The sequence below is a fragment of the Schistosoma mansoni genome, chromosome 5 (genome assembly GCF_000237925.1).
Source record: "Schistosoma mansoni strain Puerto Rico chromosome 5, complete genome".
Classification (NCBI taxonomy): domain Eukaryota; kingdom Metazoa; phylum Platyhelminthes; class Trematoda; order Strigeidida; family Schistosomatidae; genus Schistosoma; species Schistosoma mansoni.
Window position 1 is genome coordinate 2,793,830 of NC_031499.1, and position 17,935 is coordinate 2,811,764.

The following is a 17,935-nucleotide window of genomic DNA, read 5'->3' on the forward strand; positions in this document are numbered from 1 at the left end:
CTCCCCTCTTTCAATCCCTTTCGCGCTGACATCTTTCTTAATCTATAAATTCATTTTCCCAATTCATGTGAATTCTTTCTTATCATAATTACTTTGATCAGAGTTCTCTTATGACATATTATACTCACGCATTCTATTATTATTATAACTACGATGACAAAATTCTCGTACTATGCATATTGTTCACACGATTTATTATCTTACTATCATATTGACCATAACTTAACACTTTACTACGATCCACTTTGACCTTTCTAGTTTCCAAATAACACAATTCTGGAGTATTTATGTTGTAACAGATGCAAACGTTCAGCATTTTCAACATATGACATTGTCAAATTCATGAATGCATGGACATCAAAAACATACAATTGATAAGTTGTTCAGTAAAGAGATCTCTTTTCGGTGACCTACTAATTATCTTCACTAATGTAACAGCATTTTATTAAATTACATTCAATAATTCGATCTCTTTTGTAGATCACTTGCTGTTAATTTTGCTTATGCCTTTCATCTTTATTACCTTCCTTTTCGATTTTTTTGTGTATTATGCTATATTACTTGTTACTATTCAGTAGCTAATGCATTGTCAATCATTTTTCAGAATATAGCCATAGATGCCATACATAGTTACAGGATGTTTAAATGAACTTTTGACTATCATTTCAGTTCTTAAATCTTTAAAGTATTTTAACAGTTACTTTCACTTATCATGTATTCAGGTATGGTTTGTTTGACTTTAATAGTCTGAATATCTTATGTTCATAGGTCTCATTTAACTCCGCCTGTAGCTCCTCTGGGGGTTACTGCCGGTCCCAAGCCCGAGTAAAGGAGGAGGGTTGGGCATGGGGTTAGTGACCCCATCCCGTAGAAAATCAACTCGCTAAAAAAACGCTAACCAGAAAAAATCATTCAAACCATTCAAACTCTGCCCTGGGAGTTGAAGGAATAATGACGTCTCATGATGAAAGCCGAAATTCTTCGGAAGTCACGAGACCGATGCACCTTCTAACAACCAGAGCAATACTCTTTATAGGTACATGGAACCTCCGGACAATGTGGGAGACAGGAAGAGTCTTCCAAATTGCTGCAGAAATGAGAAAATACAACCTGGAGGTGCTTGGAATCAGTGAGACACATTGGACGCAGGTTGGACAACAACGACTGTCTTCAGGAGAACTTCTGTTATACTCCGGTCATGAAGAAGAAAATGCCCCACATACACAAGGAGTTGCATTGATGCTGTCCAGAAAAGCACAAAATGCACTTATTGGATGGGAATCTCATGGACCAAGGATCATCAAAGCCTCCTTCAAAACAAAGAGAGAGGGCATTACAATGAACGTCATCCAATGCTATGCGCCTACCAACGACTACGATGAAGACTCTCAAGATCAATTCTACGATAGGCTGCAGTCGATCTTCGAGAAGTGCCCAACCAAGGACCTGACCATTCTAATGGGAGATTTCAATACCAAGGTTGGAATGGACAACACTGGATACGAAGACGTCATGGAACGACATGGACTGGGAGAAAGGAACGGAAATGGTGAGAGATTTGCAAACCTATGTGCCTTCAATAAACTGGTCATAGGGGGCACCATATTCCCACACATAAACATACACAAAGCCACTTGGATTTCACCGGATCACACTATACAGAATCAAATCGACCATATCTGCATCAATAAAAAGTTCAGGAGGACGATGGAGGATGTGAGAACCAGAAGAGGAGCTGATATAGCATCCGATCATCATTTGCTGGTCGCCAAGATGAAACTAAAACTTAAGAAGCACTGGACAACGGCGCGGACAACATCACAAAAGTTTAATACTGCCTTTCTTCGAGGTGCTGACAAATTCAACATAGCCCTCAGCAACAGGTTCGAGGCCTTTCATGATCTACTCAATGGAGAGGGAACGACCATGGAGAGCAACTGGAAAGGTATCAAGGAGGCAATCGTTTCAACATGTCAGGAGGTTCTGGGCCAAGAGAAGCGCCATCACAAGGAATGGATCACTGTTGGTATACTGGATAAAATTGAAGAAAGAAGGAAGAAGAAGGCAGCAATCAATATCAGCCGAACAAGAGCGGAAAAAGCCAAGGCACAAGCCGAATACACAGAGGCAAACAAGCAAGTGAAGAGGAGCATCAGAACCGACAAACGTAAATATGTGGAAGATTTAGCGATGACAGCGGAAAAGGCTGCAAGAGAGGGAAACATGAGACAACTGTATGATACAACAAGGAAACTTGCTGGAAATTACCGTAAGCCAGAAAGACCAGCGAAAAGCAAGGAAGGCAAAGTAATCACCGACATTGAAGAACAACGAAACAGGTGGGTAGAACACTTCAAAGAACTCTTGAATCGACCAGCTCCACTAAACCCACCCAACATCGAAGCAGCACCCACAGACCTCCCAATCGATATTGGCCCACCAACAATTGAAGAGATCAGCATGGCCATTAGACAAATCAAGAGCGGCGAAGCAGCGGGACCAGACAACATCCCGGCAGAGGCACTGAAAGCAAATGTAGCAGCAACTGCCATGACACTCCACATCCTCTTCAGTAAGATTTGGGATGAAGAACAAGTGCCAAAAGACTGGAAAGAAGGACTTCTGATCAAGATGCCAAAGAAAGGCGATCTCAGCAAGTGCGACAACTACAGGGGCATCACTCTCCTCTCAATACCAGGAAAAGTCTTCAATAGAGTATTGTTAAACAGGATGAAGGATTCCGTGGACGCCCAACTTCGAGATCAACAAGCTGGATTTCGTAAGGATAGATCGTGCACAGATCAAATCGCAACTCTACGTATCATTGTGGAACAATCAATCGAATGGAATTCATCACTCTACATCAACTTCATTGACTACGAGAAGGCATTCTATAGCGTGGACAGGACGACACTATGGAGGCTTCTTCGACATTACGGCGTGCCTGAGAAGATAGTCAATATCATACGGAACTCCTATGATGGACTAAACTGCCAAATCGTCCACGGAGGTCAGCTCACCGACTCGTTTGAAGTAAAGACCAATGTTAGGCAAGGTTGCTTACTCTCACCCTTTCTCTTTCTCCTGGTGATCGACTGGATCATGAAGACGTCAACAACTGGAGGAAATCACGGGATACAGTGGACAGGCAGGATGCAGCTTGACGACTTAGACTTCGCGGATGATCTGGCTCTTCTATCACAAACGCAACAACAAATGCAGGAGAAAACGACCAGTGCAGCAGCAGCCTCAGCAGCAGTAGGTCTCAATATAAACAAAGGGAAAAGCAAGACTCTCCGATACAATACAATATGCACCAATCAAATTACACTTGACGGAGAAGCTTTGGAGGATATGGAAACCTTTACATATCTGGGCAGCATCATTGATGAACACGGTGGGTCTGATGCAGATGTGAGGGCGCGGATTGGCAAAGCAAGAGCAGCATACTTACAACTGAAGAACATCTGGAACTCAAAACAATTGTCAACTAACACCAAGGTTAGAATTTTCAATACAAATGTCAAGACAGTTCTACTGTATGGGGCGGAGACGTGGAGAACTACGAAAGCCATCATACAGAAGATACAGGTGTTTATTAACAGCTGTCTACGCAAGATATTTCAGATCAGATGGCTAGACACTATCAGCAACAAGTTACTGTGGGAGACAACAAAGCATATTCCAGAAGAGGAAAAAATCAGGAAGAAGCGCTGGAAGTGGATTGGGCACACCTTGAGGAAATCACCTAATTGCGTCACAAGACAAGCCCTCATATGGAATCCTGAAGGTCAAAGGAGAAGAGGAAGACCAAAGAACACATTACGCCGAGAAATAGAGACAGATATGAGAAGAATGAGCATGAACTGGATAGAACTAGAAAAGAAGGCCCAGAACAGAGTGGGTTCGAGAGAGCTGGTCGGCGGCCTATGCTCCATTGGGAGTAACAGGCGTAAGTAAGTAAGTAAGTATGGGTCTCATTTCGATTATTGGCTTCCATTATGATAATGACAGAGTTATCATTTCATTATATAAATAATTTCTATATAACTATTTCAGCAAGCAAATCTTTGACTACATATCAATGTACTTAAGCCGCCAGGCCCCTCACGAATTATAATGTTAGAAAAAATGATACTGTATTTTAGCCAAGTCACAGGGTTTTGATTCCGGGATTTTTTACGCGTCACTTAATGGTCTAGTCAAAAGCATCAAGTGAATTGAACAATAATATTGAACTAGATATATTATCCATGCTCATACTTACTTAGCTCAAAACTTGAACGATGGCTTTACGAAAATATTCGTATATTCTGAAGACAATTTTCACTGCAAACATCTTCAAATAGACATAATGTACGATACTAACTAAGCACCGTTAGGCAAATACGAAACTATCAATGAGGACTACCATGTTTCCGTCTCAGTGATATATCAAAATGACTCTGTGTTACGTATAAAATAATACCTAGTAAATAGGTATCGTTACAAAGTTTTGATTTGATAATTTTGAATAATTATGAATCACCTTGACCGAAATGAAATGACATGACATTGATTTATTCAGACCTGTTTTTTGATTGATCACCTAATATTCGTGTTGTTCCACTGTACTTTTTAAACTTGGATTAATGTTAATTTGGTTATTTATTCTCTGAAGAAGTGGCTTACACTTAATTACGAAACGTCAGAAAATCTAATTTTTCTACTCATTGGGATAATACAAATATACTAAGTTATTTAATACCTAGTAAATCTTTAAATCTTGTAAGATGATTTCATGTATTTGGCACAAAACAATGGATCTAAGTTACATGCCAATCGGGACTCATCAGCAAGACGCATCCAAATTTCGAATCCACTACAGAACAGTTGTCTGAAGTCTATAAACAAACAACTTCGAACCATATTGAAGATTGGTTGATTGATATCAATCAACACCAAATGAATAGATGAATATAATACTAGTCACTACTCAATGAATTATTGGTATCTGTTATAAGTCCAATTGTTTTGAACTTACCATCATTACCATTAATTTTTTTTTCTAAACCAAATACAATAGGTTCACCAGTAAGGCATTTAATTCTTGTTAATTTTGTAAAAGTTGATTCTGGTTGACAACTCCATGCTGCTGATTGAGGAACTTGTACATGATTAATGTGTAACATGATCTTTATTGATTATTTAAAGAAAAAAAAATAAGGATATTGATAAATCAATAAAGTAGAATGAAAGAAAATATAAATAGAATTCGATAGTCACCTATAATATTAAGAATTTCAATTAAGAATTACCGCGAAATTAATTAGATAATCACTGTTGAAATTTATATGAAATCTTGTAAGCAATGTTGGATAGTGGCTAGCAATGGAATCTAGGACGCGTTTTTCGTCCTTTTTAGGACTCGTCAGCTACATGTACCTGCATCTCAGAATTGATCTTCACTCTGGGACTTTAAGTGAATTTTTATGGAATCTGTTCGATATAAACTTGAACTTAATTCATATTTAACAATGTTGTTTAACTAATAAAACATTTTTTCACAAGTAATCGACCAATAATGCGTTTTATTTATCAAGGAATGATAAGTGTTGTCATATGCATTGAAAGATAGATAGCACTGTAAATTTGTTTCATCTTACTATAGGTTTTCTCAGTAATATTCATCTACAACTCCATCAGAGATGAGATCCAGTAATTTTAGGTATAAGGGAAATAGAAGCAGATGTGAAAAGGATGAATAACAAATGGAAAAAACTAGAAAGGATTGCCTAGGACAGGGTTGGATGGAGAATGCTGATGTGTGGCCTATTCTACTCTACGAGGGGTAACAGGCGTAAGTAGTAGTAGTAGTTATCCATTAGAACCATATAGTTACCATCTTATAGAAAAATTCGAAATTCACTTAGTTCTCAATAAAATTGTAACGTTTATTCAAAGTTACTTATAACATCTACTAAACTGCTGAAAATCTATTGGGTCACGAGTGTGTTCTTCCGAGAAGACATTAAAAAGCTGTCCAATGTTTCCTAGTTTTCAATGTTAATAGTAGAAATAATTTATCTTTGAAAATGAAGTACACGGAAAAAATAATTGAACATGACTATTTAATGAAGGGTCTATCATTTTATTAACCATTTAGATTTATAATTTGACAAGTGTACAATCATTAAAATTGAAAGATAATAAAGTTTAGTTATGTCGTAGGTGAGACACATTTCATGTGTTGACCAAAGTTGAAAATGTAAACTATTCTCTGAGCACAAACTTCAGGTAGAACTTTGTGCTGATGATGTTGTTCAGAAGAACAATCAAAGCTCCACTATCCAATCATCCAGCTCAGAGAACAAAACTACACTTAAATCTGATCGTTTTATTACATACTTTACACTCGAACAATTATATAAATGCATGTTGAACGACACTACAGCGTTTGGCCTTTTAAAGGAATATCTTATCTATCAAAGGTTAGTAAATTCATTAAGGCTTGAATGATAAAAAAGGACAAATTTTTTGCAAAATTAAAAGTTGATCCGTAGTAGTGTGCGCTACTTATGTCGACATAAGTAGTATGTAACACCAGTCCGAAATTGAATGCCTGGTAGCAGAATGCTGGGAAGATCGCATTGAAGAGAACGGGAATAGAGAGTAATTGTTGTAGCAATGGAGGAATGATAAAGTTTGAGACCATTCATAGTCATTTTGTAAATAAAGTATTGAACATATGTTTTTTATATTTTATCAAATAACACTGTAATTTTGTGTTCAAATACATTGGTTGACCCCCCCCCACCTGTGTTTTTGTGCATTACTGTAGAAATAGTCATTTCGTTTATATATTATTTGTTTCTAACTTACATATGTTCCATTTGTTGATCTAATATCTAAGGCCACTTCTAATGGTAATTGTTGAATTTTTGATGATAATTTTTCCATTTTCATTAATAGATATTGTTCATCTAATTTCCATGCTTGTCCAGGTTGTAAATTTATTTGAAACTGTACATCTGTAAAAACGGAAAAATATAACAAAACTTTATTATAATGTTGGGAGTAAATTGTTCAAATAAAGATAATTACAAGAGTATAATGCAATATAAATGATTATAAAATGATTACAAAGTATTTCACTGTTAATTAAATAATTAAAAGGTGGAGAGTAACTAGCTTTGGAATCCAGGACGTGCGTTTTTTCCTATTTGACAGTGATCAGCTGGATGTATCTTTATCCCAGAGTTAATTTTCATTCCAGACCTCGAACCAAGTATTGTTTGCTTCAAATACCATCGCGTTACCTACTGAGTTCTGACAGTCATCGCGGCGTCATTTGAAGCAAACAGTACTGGGTTTGAGTTCCGTAGTGAACATCAACTCTAGGATGCCGGTATATCCAGCTGACAAGTTCTAAATAGGATGAAACGAGCGTTCGAGATTTCACTACTAGCCACCATCCATCTTTGCTGATAATGCTGATGATTTAAGCAAATAACGATATCATCCATACAGGAAGCACATGTCTTAATAAGTAACTGATTGCTGTCCTAAACATCGAAGACTCAAACAAATAATACAACAAAATTACCTTATTTTATCAAAATATCAAAATATTATTTCATCAAGTTTGGAAAACAGCTTAGATTCGTTCACTCTTTGATCTCTTGAAAAAAAAAACATCACCTTCTAACTAAACATCATCTCTTATTTGGGTACACAGCTACTTGTAACTGTTGATCATATCTAAACCCAGTCTTATCTACTAAATTTAAAATGTGCAAACGTAGCCACAATATAATTTATATTTTTATATTAAATCGATTCATTTAGATTTATTCCTCATACAATTTCAACACAGTATCATAATGATTTGATTACATAAGATTAATAATTATGAAGTGATCAGACTAATTAAAGATCATACTATCATACTAATTGAGCTCATATTCATTTTAGTCTCTTTAAAAATCATTACAACCTTGAATAAATATTTCATGCATACACTTTATCCTACTTACAAATCTATAAGTAGCATATATGAAATAAATTTAATTCCAACATGAATGTAATAAAACCAACACTTTCAAAGTTTTGGAAAGATTTTAATGTCATCAATGAGAACATTAAAAGATGTTCTTCTCATTTATAATAACATAAATTAGAATAAATGAAACTGAATGTATGATTTATAAGCAAAGATGGTTTGTGGCCAGCAGTGGAATCAAGGACGCGCGTTTCGTCCTATTTGGGACTCTACAGCTGGATGTACCTGCATCTCGAAGTTGATGTTCATCCTGGGACTCTAACCCAGTACATCCAGCTGACTAATCACAAATAGGACGAAACGCGCGTCCTTGATTCCACTGCTAGCCACCATCCATCTTCGCTTATAAAGCTTGTAACTTTAGGAAATATCGAGGCGGTTCGCTGAGTATGCACATATGGCCGACAAGAGACTGATCAATTGCAATCCAAAATAGCAAGGGAAAGATACAAGTAAACACCAACGGGGGAATGTAAATATATGATTCCTCAAAAAAAAACGAAAGAAAACGGTAATCATTTAATGTGAGTAATAGATTTATGTAGGTTAGCTTCTAAGACATCTATTTAAAATCCCATATGTTATTCTAATGACTGATAAAACATATAAATTAAGTAATAACAGAAAACGGGCGAGATTGTGGATAAGCACTGCCACTGAGGAGTCCCACAGTGGGACGAAACGGCGTTCAACTATAAAATAAATAATGAATGTTCTATCACTAATGATTGATTGATTGATTGACTAAATTCTTTCAAGATTATTTAAATTTTGACATGCATGTATAAAAATTTATTCAATATATACAATTTTTTCACTGATTTTTCATAGATTTTTTGAAAATCTTATGATATTTATCTAAATTGTGTTTCTTTAAAACAGAAGTGAAAAAAAAATGTTTTTTTTCTTTTTTTTCTTTTTCTCTTTTTTTCTTTTTTTTTACACAAAAGTCAAGTTAATGATGGGAAGTTGTTTTCTTTCCATATTATAATATAAAGTATAAAATGTCATTACTTTAGTCAATATTCATGATTTAATGAAGTATATCTATTTCGAAAATGACCAGTTAGAATGAATCCTAAAGGTTACAATATTTGTGTTTTAGTTGTTAATTGAAAAGATTTTAGGTAAAGTGAAATTAATTTTATTAAACTTATCAAAAAGAGCTTAGGAAAAAAGGGTTACAAGATAATGCTATGATCTGGTTCTACCAGTGTAGTGTGGTCTACTTATATCCATATAAGTAGTATATTGCGATGGTCAGGCATTGAATGTATTTCAGTAGAAGATTGATGACGAAAGAACGAGAACGAAACACACTTGGTATGAAAATGCATGAACAATGAAATCAGAGAAGACGAACTATTATTTACAGAAGGAACAGTGAAGATTGAGACCATTGGTTGTTATTTTGCAAATTAAATGTTTGCTGTATGGTTGTCAGAATTTAGTGAGATAGTTTGTAATTTGTGTCTAACACATTCGATTGTCCCCAACTAGTGTTCTGATCATTACACCAGTAATATATGCTGTGATAAACATTACGGTGAATGAAATGGACACCCGCTTCACTTATATATGTATGAATGTAAGCTAACAGCAAGATAATATACTGTGATATCAATAATATTATTGTATGTAAGAATGAGTTGACAAGAATTCGATTTCGAAAATTCGAAATCGGGGAAACTTCAAATATACCAGAGGGTTACTAGAAGTATGATATTTAAACCAAATGTTGGTCAATAAACTCATTGACAAATATACAATAAGTCAACATATAGTAAAGAGCTCAATCAATTGTCACAAGGATCGAAGTTTATATTAAAAAACGACCATAGTGAATGAAAGAACAAATGAAGATAGAAACTTAAGAAGACAATAAAACACAAACAACATTATCAGAAAGGAACTAATCTAACACTTATAGAATAATAATGTATGAAATAAGTGATTGATAATATTGTCAATAAGACAAGTTATCAGTCAATATATAGAAAATGCGACAATGCATTGGTTTTTCAAGTTTATATTGAAATTTTACAACTTCAACTTAACCAAACTTAGAAGGCAGCCTGCTTGAATATCTGGACTATCTGTTCCTGTCATTTAGATATTTCAACAAGTTATCTGTTTCTTTGTTTCATTAGATCATTATGCCAATAATTGCACAACCTATTCAGGTGCGTTTGTGAAAAGTTCACAACCTTTTGCTGTTTAAATTAAGAAAGAGCACAATCAGAGACATTGTGGTTGCTGGTAATATGAATTGAATAGAATTTACGTTATTCAGATGTCGATTCCTGAACTGCTAACATCTAGTTGGCGATCACTTAATATTTAACGTCAAGAACGATCAAGAAAAAAGGAATGGAGAAATGCTGAAATACTTCGAGATGAGAATTCTATATTGTACCAGAAATATAATATTGAATGTAGTGATAATAATAATAGTCAGACAAATTGAATGCACTTAAAACAGTAATTCGAATACTATTTTCCATCATTGACTATCTTTCAGATTACTTCTTTAGAATGTGATAATTTACATTTGCCGAGTTTTTATATCTTCTTAATGGAACTTCAGTACTTCATTTAGAAAGTAGACATAATTATATACTTTGATTAAAACGTTTTTTTTCAGAAATTCATTCAAATTTTAAATGGTTTTAGTAATATGTGTTCATTATTAACTGACTTCTGAGGAATCTCACAATATGAAGAAACGGCCGTCCAGTGCTTCCAGGTTTTCCATGATGGTCTAGTTTCAATTGATTCATGACTTCAACTATATAAAATTACTAGAATATCCATAAAACCCCTTTTTGATTATTTCCATTTATTAACAAAAACAAGAAACTTCAAAATTAGACGACCATCTGATGGAGAATGCTGATGAGCGGCCTATGCTCCTCCATGAGGGGTAAAGCACGTAAGTAAATAAGTTATTACAATAAACTTTACAATGTTCTTTCGTGATTATAACTATTTTTTTTGATAAAAATTAATCTTAATAGTTGTGATTTTGAGTCGATTGAAGCTAGACCACCATGGAAAACCTGGAAACATCATGTAAAATACCTTTTTGATATTAATCAGCATATGCTCACTAGTGACTGACTTTGAGAGATGTTTTCTGGAGTTTTAATGAGAAGCAGTGATCAGTGGAGTTCAACCAGGTCTGTTGTAAGATATCAACTCACTGAAGACAATAGTAGATGTGTCGCTCAATTTTGTGGATTAGTTGAAGTTAGACATTACGTGGTAATATTGAAAAAAAAAACTAATAAAAACCCTAGAAGAACCAGTAAACTTCATAAATTCACTAAAATTTTAAGATGAAATCATTACTTTATCTAAGAAACACTTGTTTTTATTTGTCGTGAATGCGCAATGCTGAGGAGTCCCATAATAGGATGAAACGGCCATCCAGTAATCACAGATTTTTTATGGTGATCTAGTTTCAATTGACTTATGATCTCAACTATAAAAGTTACTTTGATATCCACAAAAAGAGAAAGAAAATTAGATATCTAAATTATAATATCATTATTATTTCCATAGTTGAGATCATAAATCAATTGAAGCTAGACCACCATGGAAAACTTGTAATCACTGGATGGTCGTTTCATCCTATTGTGGGACTTCTCAATCACAGTGCGCATTCATGATCCCACCTCGCAAGATTCGAACCCAGGACCTAACACTTTCGCCCAAGAGCACTTAACCAATGCTTCCAGGTTTTCCATGGTGGTCTAACTTCAATAGACTCATGATTTCAATTATGGAAATATTGAAATCTCTACAAAACCTTTTCTGATAATAATCGTATGCTCACTAGTGACTGACTTCAAGAGATATATCCTAGAGTTCTAGTGAGAAGCAGTTAACAGTGGAGTTCAACCACGTCCGTTATGAAATATCAAATCACTGAAGACGGTTGGTGAACGGTTGCTCAACTTTATGGATTGATTGAAGTTAGACATTAACACCGTTGAATGCTGGCTCAGTGACTAGTGTTCAAGCACTCGCACTAGAGACTGATACGTCCTGGTTTCGAATCTCGCTCGCGAGTGCAGGATCGTGGATGCGCACTGCTGAGGAATCCCATACTAAGACAAAACGGCCGTCCGGTGCTTCCAAGTTTTTCATGGTGGTCTAGTTTCAATTGACTCATGATTTCAATTATGGAAATATTGAAATCTCCACAAAACCCCTTCTGATTATAATTATTATTAATAATGAGTCATTTATTTATTATTATTATTATTTTAAGAAATTAAATTTAATTCCTTTCTTAGTAATATATATTACATTTATAATAATTTTGTATTTGATAAATGTATATTCTATATAATAATATTAAAAAAAATTTTTTTTGTAATTTTATTTTTATTCTTTTTTCTATTTTATTTTTTCTTTATTTTTCTTTTTTCTTTTCGTTTAAAAATTAAATGAATGATTCATTGATAACGTGATGATTAAAGATTAAAATTATTATTTTATTTTGTTTAAATATTAATTCGATTTATGTTTTCCCACACCCCCCCTCTTTTTAAAAAATAAAGATAATTCATATAAATAATAAATAATATAAGTGTATGTTTAATCATTGAATAAAATAACTTACAACCAATCTAAATTGATTTAGACTTCAAAGATGATCTAGCTCTCCTATCTCATACATACGAACAAATACAGATGAAGACAGTAAATGTAGCAGCAGTCTCTGCATTAATAGGCCACAACATACACAAAGGAAAAAGCAAGAATCTCAAATACAACACGACGAAAGCCAAGTTAATTCCACTTGATGGAGAAACTCTGGAAGATGTGGAAACATTCACGTTCTTGGAAAGCATCATTGATAAACAAGGAAGATCGGATGCAGACATAAAAAACGAGGATTGGCAAAGCAAGGACAACATTTCTACAATTGAAGAACATATGAAACTCAAAACAACTGTCAAATAATTTCAAAGTGAGAATCTTCAATACGAACGTCAAGACAGTCCTACTGTACGGAGCTGAAACGTGGAGAACTATTACGACCATCGTCAAGAATGTAAAAGTTTTTATAAACAGTTGTTTACGCAAAATACTGAACATTCTCTGGCCGGATACTATAAGTAACAGAGTTTTATGGGAGAGGACAAACCAGCTTCCAGATGAAGAGGAAATTAGGAAAAGACGTTGGAAGTGGATCGGACATACATTAAGGAAATCACCAAGCTGCATCACGAGACAATCCCTAACTTGGGATCCTGAAGGAGAGCGGAAAAGAGGAAGGCCAAAGAACACATTACGCCGAGAAATAGAAGCAGATATGAAAAGGATGAATAACAACTGGAAAAAATTGGAAAGGATTGCCCAGGACAATGTTGAATGCAGAAAATTGGTGTGCGGCCTATGCTCCTTCACGAGGGGTAACAGGCGTAAGTAAGTATGTAAGTAAGTTATCAATCTAAATTAATATCAATGAATGCCAGCTAAGTGCTCTAGAGGTTAAGTGTTCTTGCAAGAGATCGAATGTCCTGGATTCAGATCTCATGTGTAGGACCGTAGATATCCACTGTTAAGAAGTCCGATATTAGGATGAAGTGATCATCCAATGCTTTCAGGTTTCTAGTGCTGATCTAACATTGGTTGATTCATGTTTTCAATCAAATTCAACAATGTCCATATTTCTATACTTAAAACTGTAAAGTGACTTATACTGTAAAACAATGTTAGGCGGGTAATTAATCATTGATTTGAATGCAAAACAAACTACTTATTAATCATATTCTGAGTGGTTTCTAGTAACTTTTATTATGCTCATACCGCTTGGTCATTAACACGTGATACGATCACCAATTAGGACATCGACTTAGTGACCAGATCAATGACGCATAAACCAGTACGAGCAGTTCAGAGTCATTCAACTAGTTGAGAACTCAAAATGATTATGCAATCTCAATCGAGAATTGTTTCATTCAGACTTGAATCAACCTCATGAAACTGTAATATTTATAATGATCTTTGTAAATAATTAGAATATAAACAACGGGAAAACACAGCTAATTACTAATAAACATAAGAATTTTAGTTATCTAGACTCAGTAATTTCGTGAATAACCTATTAGTGCTTCAAGCGTTAGGTATTATGTTAAAGATTCAGTACAACAGAATGAAAATCTTACACTGAACTTCCATCATTATACAAAAACGAAATGAAAATGGAATAACAGTGACAATCACAAGGGCTGTAAAATCTTATTACTTACTTACTTACTTACTCCTGTTACCCACAATGGAGCATAGGCCGCCAACCAGCATTCTCAAACCCATTCTGTCCTGAGACTTCCTTTCTCGTTCTACCCAATTTTTGTTCATTCTTCTCATGTTTGTCTCCATTTCTCGACGTAATTTGTTATTCGGTCTTCCTCTTCTCCTTTGGCCTTTGAGATTCCATGTGAGGGCTTGTCTTGTGACGCAGTTGAGTGATTTTCTTAAAGTGTGTCCTATGCACTTCCAGCGCTTCTTCCTGATTTCTTCCTCCACTGAAAACTAGTTTGTTCTCTCCCACAGTAACTTGTTGCTAATAGTGTCTGGCCGACGGGTCCGAAGTATTTTGCATAGACAACTGTTAATAAACACTCCTATCTTCTGGATGATGGCTTTTGTAGTTCTCAAGGTTTCCACTCCATCCATTAGAACGTTCTTGACATTTGTATTGGAAATTGTGACTTTGGTGTCGGTTGACAGTTGTTTTGAGTTGCGTGTGTTCTTCAGTTGTGGGAATGATGCTGTTGCTTTGCCGATCCGCGCCTTCACATCTGCATTAGATCAACTGTGTTCATCAATGATGCTGCTCAGATATGTAAAAGTTTTTACATCCTCCAATGCTTCTCTGTCAAGTGTGATTCGATTGATGTTTGTTGTGTTGTTTCGAAGAATCTTGCTTTTCCTTTTGTGTATGCTAAGACCTACTGCTGCTGAGGCTAAGGCTACAATGGTCGTCTTCTCCTGCATTTGTTGCTGAATGTGTGATATGAGAGGTAAACCATCTGCGAAGTCTAGATCGTCCAGCTGTATCCTAGCTGTCTATGGTATCCAATGCTTCCCCGTAGATGTCGACATCTTTACAATCCGTACAATATTATACCATTTATGAAGTTTCAAAAATCCTACCCATTCCACATAACTGTCATTGTTTTATCATTTGTAGTAGTTGCTTAGTGAACGAGAACACAAGTGTGGACAAACTAATGTATCCCTATACAAAATTACAGCATCACTTAGTAAAATCTGAGAACTATACAGTAAATATTTCATTAACAAAATATCAATCAATTGCCTCACTTCATTGTTCCTTCGTTTCCACACCAATCACTCAATGTTTTCATTCTCTTCTCTTCGATTTTCTTAACCTTCTGCAGCTAGGCATTTCACTTTTGATTGATGATACACACTACTTATATCTATATCGACATCAGTAGTACATACCACAGTTGTAGTAGTAATAAAATTACTATATTATTTCAAAATCTTCATAAATTGAATTTATTGTACAAGCAAATCATAAAATTCATTACAATTTTTTTTTCCCTGGGTTCTTTTTATTTTAAATCATTTTCTTAATCGAATTTTTGCATAGAACTAATGTCAAATAGCCTCGTTTAGTAAGTAATATTTGTAGAAGGAGTAGTAGTAGTAGTAGTAGTGTTAGTAGTAGTCATATGCGTGACCTAAATTAATTCCAATTAAACAAGAGTTTTTGTTATGCCTAGTTGTTGTGTTATTTTTTTCGCCTAATAAATTATAATGTTATTACAATTAATATTAAGATTATTATATTAGTGTTTCAGCTGTTACCACTGATGGCGGTATTCTTGTGTCTCTCTTCAATGTTATACAATGTACAGCCACACATGCGCATATACACATATTTATATATATGTACATGGAACATTTCATCTATGAAGATTGACTATATGTATGTTGATGAATAGGTATACCTATATGTGTGTGGTTATATATTCATATGTATTTGTGTATGTATTAGTGTCAGAGAGAGAGAGTGAGAGGAGATAAGATACCCTCCAAACATTTACTAAATAATTACCACTACTACTGTAAGCTTAAATATAAAGGATAGTAAGTAGATATATTAAATTAATTTTACTTTACTAACAAGTACTTATATTGGTTAAATATTACTCAAAACAGTAGTGAGTAATATATGCAGGCATAACAACAACAACAACAACAGGAAAATACAGTAAAAACACTAAATCTTCTGAAGAAGGTGTACATCATTGGAAACTTTTTTTAAAAAAAAAATATATCAACAATATTGAAATATGAACATTGTTCAAGATGAAAAAGAGTAAAAAAAAAGACGGGAGGGTAAATTTGTTTTTCCTTTTTCTTGTTTTTTTTTGTGTGTGTGTGTTGTTACAAACGATTACTTCTAAAATCAGTAACTTATTTAATTACTTATTGAATTCTTTTGTAGAGAGAAAAAAACGTTCAAATGTAATTCACTAAGTATTGTTTGTTTGAATATTCCCATTGATGCTTTAGGAATGTTATTGATCAATCTCTTATTGGCATATGTGCATTCTGTGTGGACTGCCTCAATATAGCCTGAATTAAGGCTAGTGAATCTCAACTCTAAGATGCAGGTACATCCAGTTGACGAGTCCCAAATAGGATGAAACCCACGTCAAACTGGATTCCACTGCTAGCCACTATCCATCTTTGTTCAAATGAAATATTTTTTAGGTCTTATAATTATAGAATGACTTTAGTTAGACACTCTTTTGAAACTATGAGGCACTGTATAGCTCTTCTACCCTAATAAAAGTCTTCTCAGCCTAATGTCTATTCATGACCCTATTGGATGTTGAACTCAAGGCTTTCAATTTTCTCTGCGAGTGACTAAGCGTACTAGGATTATACTAGAATGAAACAGCTCTCCAGTGAGTCTTGTTTAATTAAGATTATTTCGTTTTGTAAAGCATGAAATTTAAAAATTTCCACAAAAATTTACAATCACCATTTTTATATCATCAAATGTATTGCATGATTAGAAACTGTGTCTAATGATGGTCAGAACGGTGCTCAGTCTTTTTCTGAATTTTATTGAGAATCACATGTATTTCCATCAATAGTTTTTTTAAAGTGATAAGTTTATAATGGAACGTTGACTATTTAAACGCAATCGTTGTTGCTGCCTTGACGTGATGGTCGGGCTTGCCTATCGTAGTGAACCAGTCGAACTACACTAACTGGAACAATAGTTACTCAAGGTCCTACCATGCCAGACACGTCGGTTGAAGAGCGACAAGACTAAAAGCAGCAAACTCAAGGTACAAGGGCGAAGTCGTACTGCTGACTGTACAGAGGTGTGACGGCAGTAAGGTGCTTCCTTCAGACAACCAGCATAACAGCGATACTGCCTTCCCACAAGGAAGGGTGGGATTAAAAAAGGTTGACCTTGAAATGCATACCTCGTCTTATCCCACGGATATCCGTCTCCGGTGGTAAGGTTTCAACAAGTTCGCTGCTAACACTAAAATAATCCACAAAAAGTCGTCTGTGACCGACCTCAAGTGGTTGTTTCTTGGTCACGGCGGTCACACACTCAGGTCACTAAGACCACCCGTAACCCCATTTCCTTTTCAGGTACCTTCAGAAGAACCCTCCCATGATGTGGGAAACTGGGAAGTGATAACCGCTCTTATACCTCTAACAGCATTCAAGACTGAGTGACTGATTATTTATTACAAGTTATTGGTGAATTAATGTTTAATCTGAAAAAACGGATACGACAGAATCGAAATAGTAAAACCAAATCATTTTGAAAATGGATCAGTATATGTTCAGAAAGTAAATCATTTATCAGTT

General features: G+C 34.9%; 1 protein-coding gene across 1 annotated transcript in view; it reads right to left on the reverse strand.

Annotated features, from left to right (window-relative positions):
- Nucleotides 1-17,935, reverse strand: part of Smp_153440 (neuropilin (nrp) and tolloid (tll)-like) — a gene marked incomplete at both ends in the record, with an annotated part of 54,443 nt that overhangs the window by 17,778 nt on the left and 18,730 nt on the right. Inside the window, 2 exons of the mRNA XM_018797626.1 lie at nt 5,024-5,174; nt 6,862-7,010. Coding sequence (XP_018652649.1) covers nt 5,024-5,174; nt 6,862-7,010 — 300 coding nt within the window. The remainder of the gene's footprint in view (nt 1-5,023; nt 5,175-6,861; nt 7,011-17,935) is intronic.